At 39.5% G+C, this 20,777-nt stretch overlaps 2 protein-coding genes across 2 annotated transcripts; one reads left to right on the top strand and one right to left on the bottom strand.

The window, feature by feature from the left end:
* Window positions 1–332: 332 nt before the first annotated feature.
* Window positions 333–2,566, top strand: LOC310778814 (uncharacterized protein; the record flags this gene model as incomplete). The annotated part of the gene is made up of 6 exons (XM_083639259.1): window positions 333–342; window positions 756–1,076; window positions 1,311–1,497; window positions 1,607–1,713; window positions 1,967–2,010; window positions 2,171–2,566. 6 exons carry the CDS (start codon window positions 333–335, stop codon window positions 2,348–2,350), a joined length of 849 nt encoding a protein of 282 aa, XP_083495385.1. The 3' UTR covers window positions 2,351–2,566.
* Window positions 2,567–3,350: 784 nt separating this feature from the next.
* On the bottom strand, window positions 3,351–6,449 carry LOC310778813 (pepsin A-like; the record flags this gene model as incomplete). Its single annotated transcript, XM_083639258.1, has 9 exons — window positions 3,351–3,488; window positions 3,954–4,052; window positions 4,228–4,372; window positions 4,478–4,594; window positions 4,965–5,164; window positions 5,268–5,386; window positions 5,511–5,631; window positions 5,995–6,136; window positions 6,391–6,449. 9 exons carry the CDS (start codon window positions 6,447–6,449, stop codon window positions 3,351–3,353), a joined length of 1,140 nt encoding a protein of 379 aa, XP_083495384.1.
* Window positions 6,450–20,777: the final 14,328 nt, after the last annotated feature.

Here is a 20,777-nt window from a genome sequence, read left to right as displayed (position 1 = left end):
GACCTGATGGAGCCGGACTTTTTAATTAGGTGATTGCCCTAATTACCTAATGATGTGATGTTACTCGAGCAATGATGTCATCAGTGATGACGTCAATAGTGATGTCATCCTCCCTGGCGCACGTTCATTTCTATACCAACTCAAAAGCTAAAAAAGAAAACAACCCCTCCCCCTTTTTTTGTTTTTGTTTTGGTTTGAGTGAAATGTTATGTGGTCTGCCCTGATTTTAAATATAGCTGAATTGCTTGGTTTGACCAATACAGTAGGCTGCTACCACCTTCCTATCCTATACACCCCCCCTCCCTATTCACACTAAACTCACTTTAATGTCCATGAGTGTGAGTGAGTGTCCTGACTTTTCCATCTTGTGACCCCGGCGGGGCGCTGTGGGAAAAAATGATTTTGAAAATGAACTCTTCCATCAGAACCGTTCCACAACAATTCTCAAAGGGCTAGTCAGCTGTTTGAGTAACATGTGTCTCTGCTCTGCAGCCCTCCAGCTGGAGAACTGACAGCTTCCTCTTTCTTCCTTGGCTATAGGAGGGGCCATATACAGTACCTTTTGGAAAGAAAGCCAAACTCCAATGGGCCAAAAGTGCTGAGCCTCAGCGAGTATTTGATTGAAGATGAAGTTTCCCTTTGTCTTGCTTCTTCTATTAGGTGCGGTGGGAAGACTTTGTGGCAAGTTTGACCATTTTCTGTGCTTGCCAGTAGTGCCTGTAATGAAACGTTGATGACAAATGTTTGTTTTCCAGATGTTCCTCATTCGAAACTTTCGGATGGACAACAGAAGATCGAGGAGTCTGAACAAATTCTGCTGAGACTTGAATTCCCTTCATTCTACAATAGTTACAACAAGTCGTGTTGCAGACTGTACCCAGGACAATGTCACAAGGTGATAGACAGTAAGGGCTTTACCTGCCACTTTCTGAAAGGCAGAGTTAAGAAAGTTGAAAAAGATGGCTGGATTGAATTCAAAATAGTAAATGCACAGTTACAGGATACAGGCTATTACAGATGTATTGTCCTGGGAACGCAAACCCACATCTACAGTGACTACTATGTCGAAGTATCTGGTAAGTAAGCAATCATATAATACCTACTAAAGCCATGTGTTAATTGTGTATTATACAATAATAGTCTATTATGTAAAATGATGTTACTGCAAAACTGCATTGCCACAGTTAATTGTTACTGCACAATCCTATTTTATAGTTCTTCCCCCCCCCCCCCCTTAGGTTGTAAAGGAGCAATTCTAATGTAATGTAATTCTAGATAGGAAACTTGCATGATATTCCTGCATTTTGCAGAATTTTCAGGACGCCACAGCCTTCCTCAGCCTGCACTGACAACAACCATCAAACCCTTCAACACCTACAAGACGCTCCCTACTAGCCCTGGGCCCACTAGCCGTGTGCCTACTAGCTCTGGGCCTACTAGCCTTGGGCCCACTAGCCCTGGGCCCAGTCTGGCCAAGGACCAGAGTGACAGTCCCAGGTATACACTCAGCAAATGACTCCTTTTCTGTTGCTCACCAGCCAAACGGGGCTTTCTAATTGGGGGAAATATGATTGAACCTAAATGCAGTATTCTGTCTCTTTGCCAGAGTTCCCTGGAGCTTTGGCCTGCCACTGGCTGCCGTTGTGTCCATTGCAATTATGATGAGCATCAGTTCGGCGATCGGTGTTGTTTGCTGGAGAGTCAAGGCAAAAAGTAAGCAGTCAAACATATTTAAAAGTTTCTTTAAAGTTTATGCTCAAATTAGATAATATCTAATTTGAGCATAAATTAGATCATATCTAATTTGGGGTTAGGGTTAAAAATTGAAAAATAAGAAATCATGAAATATATTATATTTCATGATTTTTATTTTTTTTATTTTTTTTTAGCAAGACTGGCACATGCTGTACTATTTTTTGAATGGTCAAAAATAACGGATGTAAATATTGTTTTTCTTTGTCCATAGACCAACGTGGAGAAGCTCTTGACTCATCAAAGCAGAAGGGCCCAGTAAGTGCTAAACTAGGACATAAAGCCGCCGTGACTCAGTGTCACTTGTTCTTAAAGGAGTCTGAGTGGCAGACTTGTGTTTTTTACTTCACACTTCCTCTATAGACGGATGATGATGTGACTCGACGACATGGTCTTCTTGTCTCCCCCCCCCCCCCAGGAAACGAGTGCCATAGTCTACACCACCGTGGACTTTACACCTCAGCAGAAACCCACAGCGCTGTACGCTAACCTGTGGATGCACAGCCCCAGACCAAGAGCCCCTGCTGACCCTGCCCGGAGCATCGAGGAGGAGCATGCTGCGACGGTGGAGTACTCCACATTGGCAATCAACCCGTGAATCAAAATGTAATTTCAAATGAAGTTCCTGAAGAAATTTGAATGGATGGCCCGTTTAATTGTGCTTTAACAGAGCATACCACATTTTAAAATATTGTCAGAAATGCCCACATTTGCATGCATACAATTTTGCTGATAGAAGTTTCTACCCATTTTGTAATACGATTGAATAGAATTTTCTTGAAAGTGGCGAGAAAATCTTGAAATACGTGTGATCCATTCCTTATGTGCAAAAATGTAATTGAACAAGAAAACTAAAAACATGTTAATTGCTTTCAACTCTGACTTTGAAGTGTCATCTCCAAAAGTGATTAAAGGTGATTAGGAAACAAACACTGTTATGATACTGTGTACATGATCATGTGAAATTAAAATATTAGTGTTGATTCCATGGTTTCCGCTCTCAGTTTGAAACGTGTCCACCTTTCAACAAGCTGGTCCTATTCACAGGCTGAGATGGTGCCAGAGTGGTGAGATCTGATGGTCAGGTTATCTTGTGGCATAGCCATGTGTGTCCTTATCAGCTTCTTCTAGATCACAACCTCAGAGGGAACCTGGCCCTCCGCTATTCCGAGTCCCGCTCAATATTCTATTCTTGGTGCACTCTGCCTTTACACAGAAAGGGTAGTGGCCATCCTTTGTGTATTCTCTGTAAAGGCTCTTGTTTCTCCAAAGAGAGCGGAGATGAACAGTCTGAGCAATCCTATTCCTGTCACTGTGACATTTCAGTGTAACAGGACAAAACTGAGGTACGGTAACTAAAGATATTCCTATCCTATATGAATATAATCCACTTCAATTCGGTTGTAGTTACCGGACTCACAGAAGAACGTAAAGAACATAAGAAGATATTATGCTAGCAGAATTGTTTTAATTGCTTATCTATTCATTGCAAAATAATCTAAAACATGTTGACATCTTATACATTACAGACATTCTTTAATCATACTGCCCCTATAGAAAATTACTGATCTAGATGATGCTTCAGGTGTCTTGCTTGGTTACACAGACTTGGCGAGACCAATGTATTTAGCCTGGTAGTCAAAGACGGAGTAGTACTGCCTGATGAAGACATCTCCCAGGATCCAGAGGCTCATATCACTCCCGCTAAAGCCAGTGTAGCACTGACCGTTGCTGTCCTGTAGAGAGACAGGAGAAAATGGATTTAACTTCCAAATGTTCATGGCTTTGTTAACTTACAGTCAATGATGCCATTGATTCAGCACTGTTTGCATGTATGATGGTTGTGTGTGTGTGTGTGTGTGTGTGTGTGTGTGTGTGTGTGTGTGTGTGTGTGTGTGTGTGTGTGTGTGTGTGTGTGTGTGTGTGTGTCACGGTCTCAGACGCCTAAAGAAGTTCGGCCTGAGACCCACAATACTCAAAGACTTCTACAGAGGCACCATCGAATGCCTACTGACCGGCTGCTTCACCTCCTGGTATGGAAACTGTGTGTGTGTGTGTGTGTGTGTGTGTGTGTGTGTGTGTGTGTGTGTGTGTGTGTGTGTGTGTGTGCGTGCGTGCGTGCGTGCGTGCGTGCGTGCGTGCGTGCGTGCGTGCGTGCGTGCGTGCGTGCGTGCGTGCGTGTGTGTGTGTGTGGTTCTGACCTCAGTGGCATATGCAGAGGCAGGGATGGTGAAGGCGTTTCCATTGAGAGTGAAGGTGATCTCAGGCATGCTCTGCATGTTCTGGCAGTTGACTGTGCCCTGTGTGCAGAAGATCACAGAGTACACATTTGTGAGGCAGCCCTACAGTAGTTGAATTCATTGGCGTTTTGTAGTCCTACTGTCAATGTTTTAATACAGTGTCATACATTGTGTCCGCTGTGGATTGAAGAAATTTGAAAGTTTATGGTAAAGTCAAAGGCACGGTGTGACTCACCTCTCCGTATTGGTTTGCAGTGGCTCCAACTTGGGAGTTGATGTTCTGGATGTCACTGGTTGGGCCAACAATGAGGGAGGTGCCAGTGTCAATGATGGCCTGGCATCCACCATTACAAGCCACAGTCTGTCCATTGATGATAACACTGTAAGAAAGAATAGCAGAAAGCAGATCAGACCAGGAGGCCTCTTACGACTTACGTTTGCTCAGTTACTCAACTTTATGCCAAGAGTCAGTTTTTCCTTCACACCTGTCCATTTTGACCTGATAGTAGGTGGCTGAGGTCAGGGGGATCCAGGCGAGCTGTCCAGTGAAGAGGCTGTAATCAATACCACCGAAGAGAATCTCACTGTCCTGCTGCCCGTTGCTGAGGGAGAATAAATTATAGATGTCATACGTGTACAGTATGTGTGTGTGTGTATGTATGTATGTATGTATGTATGTATGTACAGTATGTATGTATGATGGTGATCCAGAAATGTAAACCTATTCCACTGCTGTGGGCTCTGTTTGTCTGTTTCAATTTTTGTCCCACTGAAGATGTCACAATGTATATGACATCATCAGTGATGTCATCAGTGACATCATTATTGACAAAAATGTCATAGGCATTGTGACATCATTATTGACCAAAATCACGGGTAGCGTGTGCGATTTTTCTAGTATACTTTACTATCACAGAAAATAGCACAAACAACCTAAATGCGACAAACAAACACTCCATACTATTTCCGTACCCGCTCAGGTAGACAGAGAAGAGCGCCGGGTTGGATACCAGATTCTGGTTCATCATATTTTGAAAGACAGGCACGACATTGTCAGCGGCAAGGGACTGGTAGGCCAATCCCAGGATACCGTCAGCCACCTGGTATTCCTCGAAGGGAGCTTCTGTCTGGGTGAGTCCAAACACCTGGTTGGCCACAGAGATGCCACCCACCTGGACACACACAAGGCAGCTGTCACTCACAATTACAGACAAAACAAAAATGGAAAAATAGGTCTAAAAAGAAGTATTTATTTTGTTCTGGGTGTTTTATTACCACAACAGTGTCAGTGCCCAGATATCCAGTCATCCAGCCGGTGCCATACGAAACGTCCAGAGCCTGGCCGCCCCAGATGAAGGTGGAGGACTTTGATGGGTCGAATTTCTGGTGGTTCTCTGCAAAGGAATTGTGTATTTTTCAACTGTGCATTTGAGACAATGTCAGGCACCTTGGACTTATTTGTGGATAACTGAAGTGAATGTGGGCTGCAATGCTAGTCTACAGTGGTAGGCTACTCACGGCAGGCCTGGCTGCTTGTGCAATAGGTTGAAGGAACCCAGAGGTTGGAGGATCCAGTGTCAAAGATAACCTTGAAGGACTGGGGAGGGGTGCCAATGGAGATCACCCCATAGTAGGCCATCTAGAACATATAATAAAGGTGCACATTAACACACATGACCATGTAAAAAAAAATCGCCAGTATTTGACGCTCAAAATTTCCAGGGGAGGACTACCAGACCTCTGCTTAATCTGTCCCCCCCCCAATGTTCAAACAAAACCTCCGCCCATGCACATGACAAGTATGTTCAAACTATTAAGTTTGTATGTGGATGTGTATTTTGTGTTTTAGTTTAATCCTTGTCCAGCAGCAGTGAAAGAGGTCGATGTACATTTCACTTGAGTCAATATTATCATCTACCAGTTACTTGTGCATTATTAGACTTATAATTCAATGAGATGATCAAAATAAAAAATGTAAATCATCTCTCTGCTCTGGACTTACGTCAGCATCGTTGGTCATAGTCTGAGTGCCAGTCTGGTAGAACTTGGCCATTGGGTTGTATGGGTACAGCTTCCTGTACTCATCCCACAGTCCTTTCTCGTGCAGCTGTTGCCTAGCAGTCTTTCCCTTGATCAGAGGAATCCTGAATACACAAATGACCAAGGATCAAAATGCAAGGCTGTCCGTCAAGTCCGAGCTGAGGAGACCAGGCAGCTGACTCTCATCTCCTACTTGCAGCTTGCAGGCTTGTGCAAGTTTGAATAATAGGCTTGATACATTAAGGTTTTCCATCAGGATAGATAGAATGATTTCCTTACAACAATTCAATCAAGTCAAGTTTAAAATATTGTTTAACAAATTAAGGTAGAGGTTGCTTTTCAAGCAAGTTGTACTTACCTGTGAAGACATTCAGACAGAGCCACGAGGGCGGTGAGGACGACAAGCCACTTCATCATGGTTGGTCACTGCTGTTGTACTCAGTGAGTGAGGTTGCAGTCACAGACTCCGTCCCTTATATACACCATGTCAAGGTTGCTCCGTGGCTGCCCAAAATGTCCTTCCGCCTAACTCAATATTGTCAGAAATGGCGATAAAATAAATAAGATTATAAATAACCTCTTATCTACAGTATAAGCAAATATCCCATTAAACAATGAGTGATTTTATTTTTTGTTATACAATTTCCATCTAAAATCCTTCCGTAGCAACAACTTGTAGGATGAACTTGTTCCACTAGATTAGAAGGAAACTGATATTTTACTTGTTTTGGCATGTTAATTAAAAAAAATAAGAAAATTACAATTGAGAGAATTCTGTAAGTAGTAAGTAATGTGTATTTATATAGCACCTTTCAAACCAGGGGTGTAGGGATATTTGTTTGGCTAGTGGAGCGCACCTATTGTTATTGTTATTGTTATTGTTATTATTATGATGATGATGATGATGATGATGATGATGATTATTATTATTATTCAATCTGTCATTCAACTTGGGCTGCTTTCCTAGCAAAATGAAAACTGCCAAAGTGACACCAGTATATAAAGCAGGAGAAAAAAACATTTTTACTAACTATAGGCCAATCTCATTACTCTCCCAGTTTTCTAAAATTCTGGAGAAACTCTTTGTTGCACGGTTGGACAGCTTCATTGAAAAATATGAACTGCTTACAGACAGTCAGTATGGCTTTAGAACAAACAGGTCAACTGCCATGGCTCTAACGGATTTAGTGGAAGAGTTAACAAGTACAATTGACAATAAGAAATATGCAGTGGGTGTTTTCATTGATCTGAAGAAAGCGTTTGACACAATAAATCATGATATTCTAATACAAAAACTAGAGAGGTATGGGATCAGAGGGGTGGGGCTAAATTGGCTAAAAAGCTACATTGAAAACCGAAAACAGTTTGTGCAGGTGGGCATTACAACATCTTCTCCCTTAGATATTACTTGCGGTGTACCACAAGGGTCGATTTTAGGACCAAAACTGTTTATACTGTACATTAATGACATATGCAATGTTTCAAAAGTATTGAAATATGTAATTTTTGCTGATGACACAAATATATTCTGTGTAGGTGAAAATCTTCAGCAGCTGTTAGAGGCTGTCACAGTAGAATTGGGGAAGCTAAAGTTGTGGTTTGATGCAAATAAACTATCATTAAACACAAAAAAAACAAAATTTATGATCTTTGGCAAAACTAATAAACATCTGAATACTCCCGTAGAATTAATGATTGACAGTGTTAAACTAGAAAGAGTACATGAGAACACATTTTTAGGAGTAATAATCGACCACAACTTTAGCTGGAAACCACATATCAGATATATCAGGTCCAAGTTAGCAAGCACTGTGGGGATTCTATGCAAAACAAGGCACTTTTTGAACATCAAATCATTGCAAACACTGTACTGTACACTCTTCTTACCATACCTAACTTATTGTGTTGAAGTATGGGGAAACACCTATAGAAGCAACTTACAGACAATATGCAACATGCAAAAGAGAGCAATAAGAATAGTGAATAAGGTAGGTTATCATGAACACACAAATGTACTGTTTCATAAATCAAAGACGCTGAAGTTCTGGGATCTGGTGGAGTTCAAAACCGCCCAAACTCTGTATAAAGCGCGACATAATTTACTTCCTGGTAATATACAAAAACAGTTCAGTGATAGAGAAGGTGGTTATGAGCTGAGAGGGAGATTGAATTTCAAACAACCAATTGTTCATAGCACTCTGAAAAGCATGTGCGTATCTGTCTGTGGTGTGAAACTGTGGAATAAATTACCTGACGAGATCAAAGAAAGTAAAAATCTTGTGCAATTCAAAAAAAAGTATAGAAACATTATTCTGGAGAAGTATAGACGTGATGGTACATAATCAGGACTTATGGGTCACTTGTATTTCCTGTAGTAAGTTTGGTATTAGCTATGTATGTGTAATTATATGTGGTAGGTAGCCTATGTGTGTATAGGCATGTATGAATAATTATGAGCATGTGCTATTTGTGTGTGTAAACCAATGCATGTATGTATCCATGTGTATGCATATGTACTGCATATGTTTACATATAACGTAAAGGAAAAAGGGTAAGGGCATTTTATAAGCTAGCTAGCTTCAGCCCTAAAACCCTTTCGGTCAGCCTTATGTATCTTTTGTTTTCTTCTGTTTTTTTTTTCCTATTCTGTGAATATTCTTTGCTTTCTGATCGAAATAAACTAACTAACAAACACCTTAAATGTCAATATGACAACTTTGACCATTTTATTTGTTTTTATTGACTCTCTTGCATGACATTTATGCTTTAGTGATGAAGCGTCCATCCGGCAGCACTACACACCTGTTTCAAAGCTAGAGCTACACAGTGATTCACAACAAATGGAGCAACAGATATGTATGTAAAAGAAACGTATGGTAATAGAAAGAAAGACATAATGGCAACGAGAAAATAAAATTAGAGCCACAGATCAAATATGAAGATGGTTTTTTTTTGTCGCCATGTATAACAATCAACTGTGTTGATCTCACACTCTGAGGGAGGCTGTACCATAGTCAGGCAGTCATGCAAGGTAGCAACTTTGGAAAGTCTGTTGCATTTAACCCGAATATAAAGTTTTGTGTCATCTGCATAACAATGATAACAACAAATACAACCAAAGCTGCAGATAATCTGCCCCAAGGTTACAAAGTGAAGTGTACAAAAGGAGAAAACGAAATAGGTCTGAGAACTGACCCCTGGGCTACCCCACAAGTCAGTGGACAGAAAGAGACATGATCCCAGGCAAGGGCACAAGAATGATGATGATGATGATGAGCAGCACAATAAGGCTCCACTGAGCTTCTTTTTCTCAGCTCCAGCGCCCTTTCCATGTTAAAGCCAACAGGAAGAGTCCACAAGGTGCACAAAAAACACAATTTTTTTCATCAGAGTTTTTATAAGCTGAGAAATTTTGAACTTTTCAGAAAAACGCTGGCTGAGGTGAATCACTTTTTCCAGCCGGCCGATGGAGTTGTAGGCTAATCATTGAATTTACATGACTCTAAAAGCGATCATAAATGCAATATGGATTACGCCAGACATGTATTGTAAATATCGGCCTTCTGGTAAGCCTTGCTTGTTCTAAAACACTGTAGTACTGCTAGAAGTGCTAAGGTTAGTTACATTAAAGCCATAACATAATAATAATAATAATAATGGTATTGGTGATGAGAAATGCATGCAACATACAACCTTTATTTTGAAAATATGGTTAGGTCTAAAGGAAGTTACTCATCTACACTCCTGGAAAATTGATCACCCAGGAAATAAGGAAGTGTTCTATTTCTCCTTGAGAGCCTCAGACTGACAACAGAGACCACCAGCAAGCCAAGGTAGATTAAGTCTCTTTTCTATAGTGAGTAAGGTGTTAAACACCATGATCATTGAGTTGGTTGAAGTCTTTATTTTAAGTTATATTTTGTAAATTAATTTTTTCATTAGTCAACCAGAGTTGACTATGAAGTGAATTGAGCAACATCATGTGCCCTGCATCTAATGTATTGGTACCTGTGATCATCATTGTAGGGGGCTACTGAGCTACTGAGCTGAGTAAACTACTAGTGCTAAGCTGTTTGTTAATGGGTATGTTGATATGCAAATGCTCATAATGCTAAGCGGCCAGCCATTTTGGTAACGTGTTAAATCGTAGCCTATGTTTAGAATAGCCACTGATATGCCTGTTGCAGTGTTGCTTGCTATGTGTGAAGGTTAGCTTTATTCATGGTTGCCATACAGTTTATAAAGTTAATTCCTTTAACTTATTTGGTACCTCATTAACCTCAAGTCACTCTTAGATTATTGTTTTATTTATTTTGTGTGGAGGTGGAGAACAGAGGAACTGTGAGAAGAAGCTGTATCTGCTAAGAAGTACACGCACACAGAAGAAGAAGAAGAAGAAGAAGAAGCAGAAGAAGAGTGAATCTGATCAATTGATTAAGCTTTCTTCTTAGATCTAGTCTCTTCATTTTGATCTCAAAGTCCACCAGATTGATAAATTTTTACTTTAAAATGTACAAAATTTTCTCCCGGGGGGGCATGCCCCCTGGCCCCCCTAGGGGGTCTGCGGTTCACCATATACATGCTTTGGGGGCTGAGCCCACCCAAAGGTGTCATCATAAAACCGCCCCTGATGAATGGATTTCTAAACAACTTAAAAAATGTCAGTGTTCATTTGATTGTACTCTATAACACATTAATCAACATTGTTACATTGTTATCAAATAACGCTGCCAAGTAGTCTGCGTCCGTATATTTTTTATGTGGAAAGTGTGGATAGCAACATTAAACAAAACTCTGAACATCAAATCTCCTGATCTGAATGTCAACATATTAATAGCATGCCAAATCTATTTTATTAAAAACTTATCTTGCACAAACTTTGTAATGATTTACTTAATTTTAAAGTCAGATAATAAAGGTCAGTCCTCTGCAAACTCACGTCACAATTCATATTGCTAAACCAATTAGTTTGAGTTATGGAAAATAAAATGACAATTTCTATGGTATTTCCTGCTTATTTTGAATGGTTTCTCATGGAGGACTGTAGTTGGCATGTGGTATATGGCCCATTGACCCTTTAATAGTTTATATTATCTTATATTTTATCATTAAGAGAGGAGTGCAGTTATGAAGTGTAGTGTTAACTAAATCAGTGGGAGTTGAGGTTAGTGAGACGAAAAGGGCAGGCAGGGGCAAGTAGGCTCCTCTTTGAAGCATTTGAAAGGAGCAATAAATAGACAGCTGAAGACACACACAGGAGTTTTAACAAAAGGATTAGATAGCATCTCAGGGGGTGACTAGGAGGTTTACACACAAAAGTACAGTTTAGAGGGCTACGCACACACAGGAGCAACAGGGGCCTTGTTTATGAGAGGATGAACACATGCTCAAAGGCACTCAAGCAGTGACATGCAGCATTCTGTTGGGACACTAGATAGTGGCTTTGTTTGTGAGAGGACAGGAGAAGGGGGCAATGACCCTGCAAGCCATCGTAAACACAGATAACACCATTTGGTGGGGCCATCTAAGCAGGAAAGAGCAAGGAGCTGTGCAGGCCCTTTCAAAGATGAAAGAGACAGCTGTCAGATGGGGGTTTGATTGACAGGTGACACACTGTAGTGGTTCGACAGACAGCACATACACATCTAAGCAGGGAGATGATTGGATGATAGAGCATTAAAAGTGGGAGTTGCCCTGAGTGGAGGAAGTTTTCATATACAGAGGTTCAGAGGTTTAGAGGTCAGAAAGAACACCCTCAAGACCATCTTTCTCCATGACTCTTAGAGAGCCATGTCAGATATCACATGCAAATAAAATAATACTTTAAATAGACATCATGTTTCTGTGGTTCATCTCTTCATCTCTCGGTGCATTCAAGACACGACAAAGTGGCGAGCCAGACGGAGATGGTCAATCGGCGGCCAGGATGGAGCAACTGCACGGCAGGTGAGTAGGCCTATTTCTAAAATATTGGGATGCGCTGTGCGTTTGCTCTGTCTCGCCGACCAGCACGAACGCTAGTAGGGAGAGAGAAGTGAAGATGGAACTGTTTAAATTTAAATAGCCTAAATAGTAATGCAATGATTTTAGAATAGTAGAAATGTTTGTTAGTGTTTAGGGAGAATAAGAGAGACTTTTTCAGGGGTTAACTGGCACACAGAGTCGGATCTGATAAGTAAGACAGATAGCCTAGCTAGCTACAGAGTCTGAGACAGATATAGACTTGGAATCACATAATGAAACCAACACGTTGAACATTGTTTTTTAGAACGAAGTCAGTGTGGGAGTGATTGTGTAATAACTGCTTTGATTAAGTTTTGCTCTAGTAGAAATGTTTGTTAGTTTTTAGTAAATTTGTCTAATGTAAACTAGGACAACAATTAATAATTAGAATCCGCCCTCCAAGCGTGATTAGAATTATTGATTGGTATTGCTTATGGATACATAGGATTGATCAATTATGGCTATATAGGTAATGCGGTCCTAGTCGTCGGTTGCCTAGGGAGTAATTAAATGTGTGTAAGCGATTTGGCGAGGCAACTGAGAAAACGCAAATTTAAATAGATTGATTGTGGGATCACACAAACCGTTTGGCAAAAATACGTGTGCAGTTTTGGAAAGATTAAAATGGAAAAAGGAGTGTCTTTCACTCTAAAAAAGTTGGAAAAAGTCGCACGGTAAATAGATCTTGGGCCCAAAAGCAAATAGTCAGAGTATAAGAGATATGGAAATAAGAGATGAGATTTTAGAGATATTGAAACGCGCGTTTGGTAATGTGTTATTGTTTAGGCTGTGTTATGTGTTATGTGCTGTGTGTTATGTTCTATGTGCTATGTGTTATGTGTAGTATGATAGATTATGATTGATTGAGTATGTGTGTGTGATCTGGCCAGATCGTGTGAGTGGTGGAATAAATGAAAGTAATGTTTAAAGTGGGTTTAATATTATAATGTCAGCGCGATCAGATGAGATCAGATTGGGTACTTTGATTGCCACGCAACCAGTTTGGGGGTGATGGCTGAGAGAATAATGATAAATAGGAAAATGGTCTCTCAACAGTGGCTAAATAAACTAGATTGTTAGTCCAATGCGTACAATAAAAGGTTGCCCCATGGCTATATTATGGGTTATTCATGTAATGTTAGTATATTTTAATAGGACTGATTTGAGAAACTGAAGAAGAGCCAGTTTGCGAGAGCAGCCGTTAGCCATTTAGCATGTAGTAGCAACTTTGTAAGATACTGGTCGAAATAATAACGAATTAAATTATATTTTTTAGTCTAATGGGTAGAGTAGCAGTTCGCGATATCCTCACATCAAAGAGGACTGCTGAGATAGAGATAATAGTACATTTGAATATAAATTAAATTTTAGTTTAGCGAGCAGAGATAAGTCAGTGGAGTGCATCATTCTGAGAGGCTCCGGGTGGAAATGATGGCTGGTGATTTACGTTCCGTCTGAGGAAAATGCGTTACGGTGTGGTCGATAGGTAAAGAAAATATAATATGTTATCAGTAAATAGATATAGATATAATGTTGCTATTTGATCAGCGATGGAATAGCGCTAAAGGGATTAGGGAGTGTTGGTTGTTTATGGCTGGTTGCAAGTTGGCGAGAGTATACGAGTGTGGATTTCCTTTGAGATTTTCAAAATAAGCAATAAGAGTATAAGTTTAGCGGGGGATCTTGCTAGAATTAATGGGTTTTATAATTTGTGGTGATCGGACCAATAGGAAACCATATGAAACGACTAGGTAATGAATATAATAGAATAGCGCTATATTTGTCATTCTTATAGGCATATGGGAGAATAGAGGCTATATATATATTTACGCATATGTACCTAGACGTGGACTGGTGTGGAGCGTGGAGCGTGGTGACGTGTCTATTGTGATTCTGGATGGGACAGCTGTGATGGCTTGCGCGACTGTGTGATCGAAGGAGCGTCTGTGTGTATTATTTTAACAAAGCGTGAATAAGCAGACTTGAAATAGCCCACTCGGCTACATAATTAATAGGAGGTTGTTACAATGAATGGTGCGTGAGGATACGGGGCTGTGAGGAGCCTGGGTTGAGAGCATGTGATTAGTTTCAGTCATATTTTGTTAAATCCATAGATTATTCGCCCTAGAAAAGTGGATTCATATTTTGTCATAGTGTAAAAGAATGACCTTAATGTGTGAATGAGGATTTCTGGGAACATAATCATGTATCAAGCTGAATAAATATTGGTTAAAAAAGATGGGTTTTACAGATAGGCTATAGCGTGTGTGTGTGGAGGATGAGATGGCTGGTTTGTGAATTGAGAGAGAGGCTGTGAAGTGGTAGCCTATATGATGATGTGTATGTGTGCAATGATCCGTGAATATTCATTTATAAAGTCGATTGGGTGCCTGATTGGTGTTGAATGAGTTGTCTAATCAAGAAGTGTGTGTAAGTTGTAGTCCACTCGATAGCCTATACCTGAAGTTCTATACAAATTTGTGACATCACTAACTTAGCTAGGAGAGGGAAAAGAGAGGTTTCCGTCATAAGCTCTGTGTGCGGCGGTTATTCTGACTTAAACTGAAGTCTTTTGATTAATGTCTAGTTGTGTAGTTAGGCCACGTATACAACAGTTTATGTTGGGGTTTATTTACTTATTTACATGTTTATAATACACTGCTGAATTCAACTTTCTGGGGTTATTGGGGTAACATCCTGATTCATGTGAAGCTAAAATGGAATGTGCTATATAGGACACCGTAGTTTAGTGTCAAGTCTCGCGAGAGTTAACGTGACTTTGTCTGACTTCAAGATGACTGAATAAATAACAGTACTACGTACAGCTTGTGTGGATATCATTTAATAACTGATAGATTACAGTGTGCCAGAGGGCAAATGCAACAACTGCTGAGGTTATTCTTTACTTTTATTGGTCCCATTCAGTTACATGTTTAGTCAAAACATGGAAGTAGGGAAGTAGGCTATTAGATATAGGTGAGAATGGTTACTGTAGGCCACTCTGCAGTAGGTGTTAAGTAATAAGAAATATTGATAGGGGAGAGTAGACTACAAGAAAAAGTTATGGTGATTTCTGCGAGTGGGGAATATTCTTCTAAGGGCTGCGTTCAATAAATAGGAATGTATAGGGATATTGTAGTAGAATAATGATTAATGACTGTAGACTCTGTTTGCTTTGGTCAAATGGGGGACTTTTGGGGAGGCTGTAGGACCAGATGGTGAGGGCTGTTAGGGTGTTTGCTCAGTACGGTAGTAGTGGTAATAAATAAGTTAATTACAGTAAGTTGTTTTCATTTTAAATCAGCTTTCAAGTGACCATTAAACATATTCAATGCGGTTATCTATGAAATAGAAGGAGAGGGATGTCTTATCGTTTTAGCTTAATAGTCTATGCAGCGGAGAGTAGTATACTGTAGAATATATAGCACAAATAGGGTTTTTTCTACAGCTGTAGTGGGTTTGAAAATCAGGGGGCAAATATTTGGGTATTTTAGTGAGATGCACATAGGCTGGGATTAATAATTAAAATGATTAGATGGGGAGAAAATACATTTGCAAACTAGGGCAGAGTTGTAAACAAGCATGGCATATGTCTTAACGGTGGTAACATAGCATAGCAGTTGACTACAGTCCATACCAGGATATGACATTGAAACTGCAATACCCAGAGTGCTTTGCAGCGTGGAGCAGGAAGTAGATTTGGCCAATCAGCAATCAGGGGCCTAGAGTCAGCGGTTGTGTGAAGGGAAGAATGTATGGGGAATGTAAGATTTGTTATTGTAAGCTACGATTTGGGAAGATTATTGGTAAAGATTAATAGTATTACAGTGAAGAAGCTTATTTAGTGGTAGAGAAGCAGGATAATAATGTGCGGAGCCTTTTAAGAGAATGGGAGGTGATTTGATAATCGCATGTTATGTTTGTCTACTGTGAGCTGCCGTAGTGTTTATATGCTAAGCCTATCAGCGTGCCTCTAGCGGTGCCTGTGTGATGGAGTATCGGTAGCGTGAAGTCGAAGTCAAGTCAAGTTTAGTTGTATAGCACATTTTATACACAGAGGCAATTCAAAGTGCTTCACATAAAATGGTTGACAGGAAAATAGAATAAAAGAAGAGAGTAAAACGGATATTTAAAAGCATCACAACACAACTTAAGAAAGGAGTATAAAAAGTGCAATAAACAACAGGCGCGGCAGTTGCAGAGAGAGCTAAACTTATAGAGGACTCATTGGGTTTGCATAGTAGCTGTCAGCGGTTAAAAGTGACGGTAAACATAAAAGTCTTTAGTCTATTTTTAAATTTAAATAGCCAGATCGATATCACATCTGCATGCAGCTCTTGCTATTAAAACGAGTGATCAGTTCACAGTGTGATCCTTGACTCACACACCGCATGTGAAGGGGAGTCATTTTACACAGCGAGTGAGTGAGTGGGGGAGCGAGAGAGAGCGAGTGGGCATGTGTGAGCGTATGAGAGACCTAGTCAGCGTGAGCCTGAGGCTGTGAAGGAGTGAATGGAGGAAATTGATAGATTGGTGAATGAATTACTCTGCTCTGTGTTAGTTGTGAAGTGAATTAGTTGCTTGCTAATATGGGGTTATAGATATTGGTGTGAATGAATGTTCAGTAGTATTGAATGGTTGGATGAGTTGCTTTATTGCTGGAACGGGATGAGTACTGTGGAGAATGTTGTTTATTGAGGTGAATGAGCTAAGGGGTGATTGCAGGGGGCATTGGTGATTAGGTTGTAAATTCTTTGTGTGTGTGGGTGTTTCATGTTGAAGTGAGTTTGTCTTCCTGGGGGTTAGCTAACAGAGTATGAAACACAGATAGATGGTATATGAAATTATTTAGGCTGGTGAACATTAACTGAGGTTTGATAATCAGTAGCCTATATAAGAGCTCCAGTTTAAATTGAGTGATTAGGAAACATTTATTAGGCTGTTTTGATGGATGGGGGTGTTTATTTGAGGTGCCAAGGAATCTGTAGCTCTGATTCATTCTTGGTTTAGAGATGGCATCAAGATATTTGGATGGAGTTGAACCAGCAACCTTACTGATTACTTGAGCGTTCAGGATGTTTTGGGGGGTTAAGAATAGCACAGTGTTATAGGGAGGAGAGATAGTCTAATAGTTATGGAAAAAGGGAAAAACGATGTCATCAGCGGAGTTAATCAGTCAGATATACTGAGATGGGGTTTTTGGCATACATGATTTGATATTTGATGTTTAAGTCAATCCAATTGAGCAATTTTAATTACTTGATTGCTTCTGTAGAGAATAAAAGTAAAATAGAGTAAAGTCCCAATGATTGTCACACCTGAGTGTGTGAAATTAATATCTGCATATAGTATAGAATAATACCTAATGAACCCTACAGGTGTTTGCTATTTGACTACTTCACGAAAAGGGAGGCCCTATTGATTAAAAAGATAAATTATTTTGTGGCTGTTTGATAGAAGCATTAGTGTGGGAAATAGAGGGGTGGAGTGTAAATTATAGATGTGATCATATTGAAATTGTTATGGGGTCTGGTTAGATGATGCTATCATCTATCCCACAAGCTTGGCTGGGGAGACCTGGATGAATCAGTGTTATTGAAGTTATGCTGTAACACACTGGACTAAGGCAATACTGAAATACTAAGGAGTTAAACACAGCTTGTGTATCAGAGTTATGCATCATACATAAATAGTTATTATATGACTACAAATAGGGGGAAGCAAATTTTTGGGGAATGATAAAGTTAATCTCATCTTTCTATTAACTTTTTGATCACAGGTGATAAAATAATATGCTACATCACATTGATTACACAGGGGGATACACAGGTGGATGATTAATTGGGGGGTTTATATGCATTGTGAGGAAGTCAATGAGACTGAATGGAACATATGTATTTAGAGCTGCATTTTAAAGTATGCCAAAAAGACAGAAGGTTGTAAAGCTGAACAGAAAAATGCTCCCATCAGCTGTTATGTAGGTATGGGGTTTACTCCCTCCCCAATGATTACCTGACAGGGGAACTGGTCCCTCCCTAAGAGAAAGAGAAAGGCACAATGAAATCTTGATGTTGATAATGCTGTCACTGGCAATGAGTTGTAAACTTGAAAATATGGCTCTATTATCCGTATGGTTTGGAAGTTTTATTGCAATTAAAAATGACAAAAATAGATTATGGGGAAATTTGAGAAGTCTGCTGTGTATCTTCCTATAGACGATATAGACTGACTGAAGATGAATTGTATTATATGTATGAGGAGATACATAGATGCAAACACAGGTTATATATAGTACACTGAACTAGGTTCTGAGTTATATTATAAAGATGGGCAGTTGTGGGGATTTTTGAAGATCATAAAGTCTGTTTTTGATTTGGATTTTGGGGTCTCCTATTAGTGTTGTGGTTTTAGCAAATTATTTAGTATATATGATTTGAGGACTTAGAGTGGGGGTTTATAGTTGATAGTGTTAATGTTAATGCAGTGTAAAGTGCGATTTGCTGGTTGAGTAATTAGGTAAGTTATACTGTAGCTGATAGAGTATTGATGAAATCCAAAATTGTGTAATGATTGAAGTAGGTTATTAGGGGGGAGATAAATGTATTTAGGAGGTTGTTTAGAGAGAGGTGTGATTTCTTAAAAGTTGACATCTTAAGTAAAAGTAAATTAAGTAAATTGGGGTTAGTATAGGGGAGAGTGCATAGGATAAAGTTGCTGCTTATGTATTGAATGTTGACATAATGACACTGATAGGAAATGGGGGTTTAGTTTTTGAACAACAAGAAATAAGCGAAGAGGGCCTTTAGAAGCTTTTGGTTAGTTATAGATTTAATGAGGGGATTATAAGGAGATTTGTGTAGTCAGAAGCAGCGTCTCTGATATTGCTTATGTATGTATGTTGCGTGGGGGATGAGTCTGGTGTATAGTGGGTTGAATGGATGTGGATGTGTGAACTTTTGTAGTTTGGGAAAAAGAATCAGATGGTTGGAATGAGATAGTAAGGTGTTATGGGGATTGCAGTGTGATAAAACATAATGAGGAAGATTATTACATGGAGGTGTGAGTGGCTGATTTTGCATGCTATTATTTCCAGTATATTTGAGTTGATTTGAGTGTGATGTGAGATAGATAGGGATTCTTACTGCATGAGTGATGGGTGGATGACTGATAGAGGATGATGTTATTGTTGATAAGTATGAATGCATTTAGTTGATACAGATATGAGAATAGAATCTGAGTGGGTTGTTGGTATATTATTTGGACATGTCTCAGATGGTTTGAGAGAGAGAATATGTTTGGGGGAGTTGGTAATGAGAAACATTTTTGATGAAAGCGATGGTATGTTGAAGAGAGATGGGGAAATGATGATTTTATGATTTGTGATGTCATGATTTATAGGATGGTAATTAAAGAGGGTCAGAGGAAGTTGATTGGCGATAGATGGGTGATAGAAGGTTGATTCATATTCGAGGGAGTATGTGGAACATATGGTGTGGCAAATGCAGAGAGTTATTTTTTGAGGTGTAGTAAAAAAAAAAAAAAAAGAGTGTGTGTTTTATCATATAATGAGTGAAGTGAATGAGTGGGATTTCATTTGTGACATCTTTTTCAGTGTGAATGAGTGGTGGTCTAAAGTTGGGGGAAATTATAAGAAAAATGAGTGGGAAAAATAGTGAAGGAAGCAGGTGATATGCAACAATGCAAACTGAGTACATAATTAATGGTTCAAATTGTTTGAATAGAGGGTTTTTGGGGATTTTTATGACATTAGAGAAGGAACAAGGGGGGTATGAAATAATACTAATTCTACAGTTGTGGTGAGTGGTAAGTATGTACAAGCATCTGATGATGATTATTTTTGAGGGCCCGGCCCAGGTAAAGGGAAAAAATGGGAGAACATCAAGGTGGATATGAACATGAATAACTATGAAGCATGTATGGGAATTGAAGGTGTAACAAGAGGGTTATATGTTGGGGTTTGAGGCATAGATTTAAGGGGAAAATGGTTGACAACTTTTAAATTATAGATTAGCAGTACATTCTGTTAAAATTGGTCATTGAGTGCACGCAATGGTTGATTTTAATGTGAAGAGTCTGCAATGATGTGATAGGACACATCAAGTGATTATTTAATGTAGTTATATGAAATTGGGGAGATTCAATTATGATTTGGTTCATTGGTTGTCATTTCTGTTATGGAGATTGGGTTCTGTTGAGCTGTGGGGTCTTTGTGGTTGTGGGAGATGTTTTGTTTCAGTTTACAGGAGAACAATAGCCGGATAAAAGCAGGAAACCAATGTTGATATCGGACAAACCGAGGAGAGAGAGAATAGGCTAGGAGTCCACTGGAGAGGTGTCTTGGTAGCATTTTGATCACAAAAACATTAGGTTGCTTTGAGTATTGGGTAAGTATAAGTATTAATCATTTTAGTGAGAGATGGTAAGTTAATTATGTATATAAATATCAAGTGGTGGTTGTATTGGATTTTTGGTGTTGTTTTGTGTGTGTGTTTCTTCTTTTTGTCCAATAGGAAATAGGTTATGGGATGTAATGAGATGACGGCATAATGGAATGGAGATTTCAAGGAAACCATATTATCAAATGAGGAAGTGAAGGGGTAATGTATGGTAAGAGGTTATTCTAAAGGGAAGTTATGATAATGTTATAGATTAAATGGTTGAGGAATTACACCAGTGATAATGTGAAATATGAGAGGTAAATATAGTTTGATGATTGGAGTC

Source organism: Poromitra crassiceps, assembly GCF_964638095.1.
Source record: "Poromitra crassiceps genome assembly, chromosome: 6".
Lineage (NCBI taxonomy): Eukaryota > Metazoa > Chordata > Actinopteri > Beryciformes > Melamphaidae > Poromitra > Poromitra crassiceps.
The sequence above is the reverse complement of the archived record's forward strand: the minus strand, read 5'-3'. Positions and strand labels throughout refer to the sequence as shown.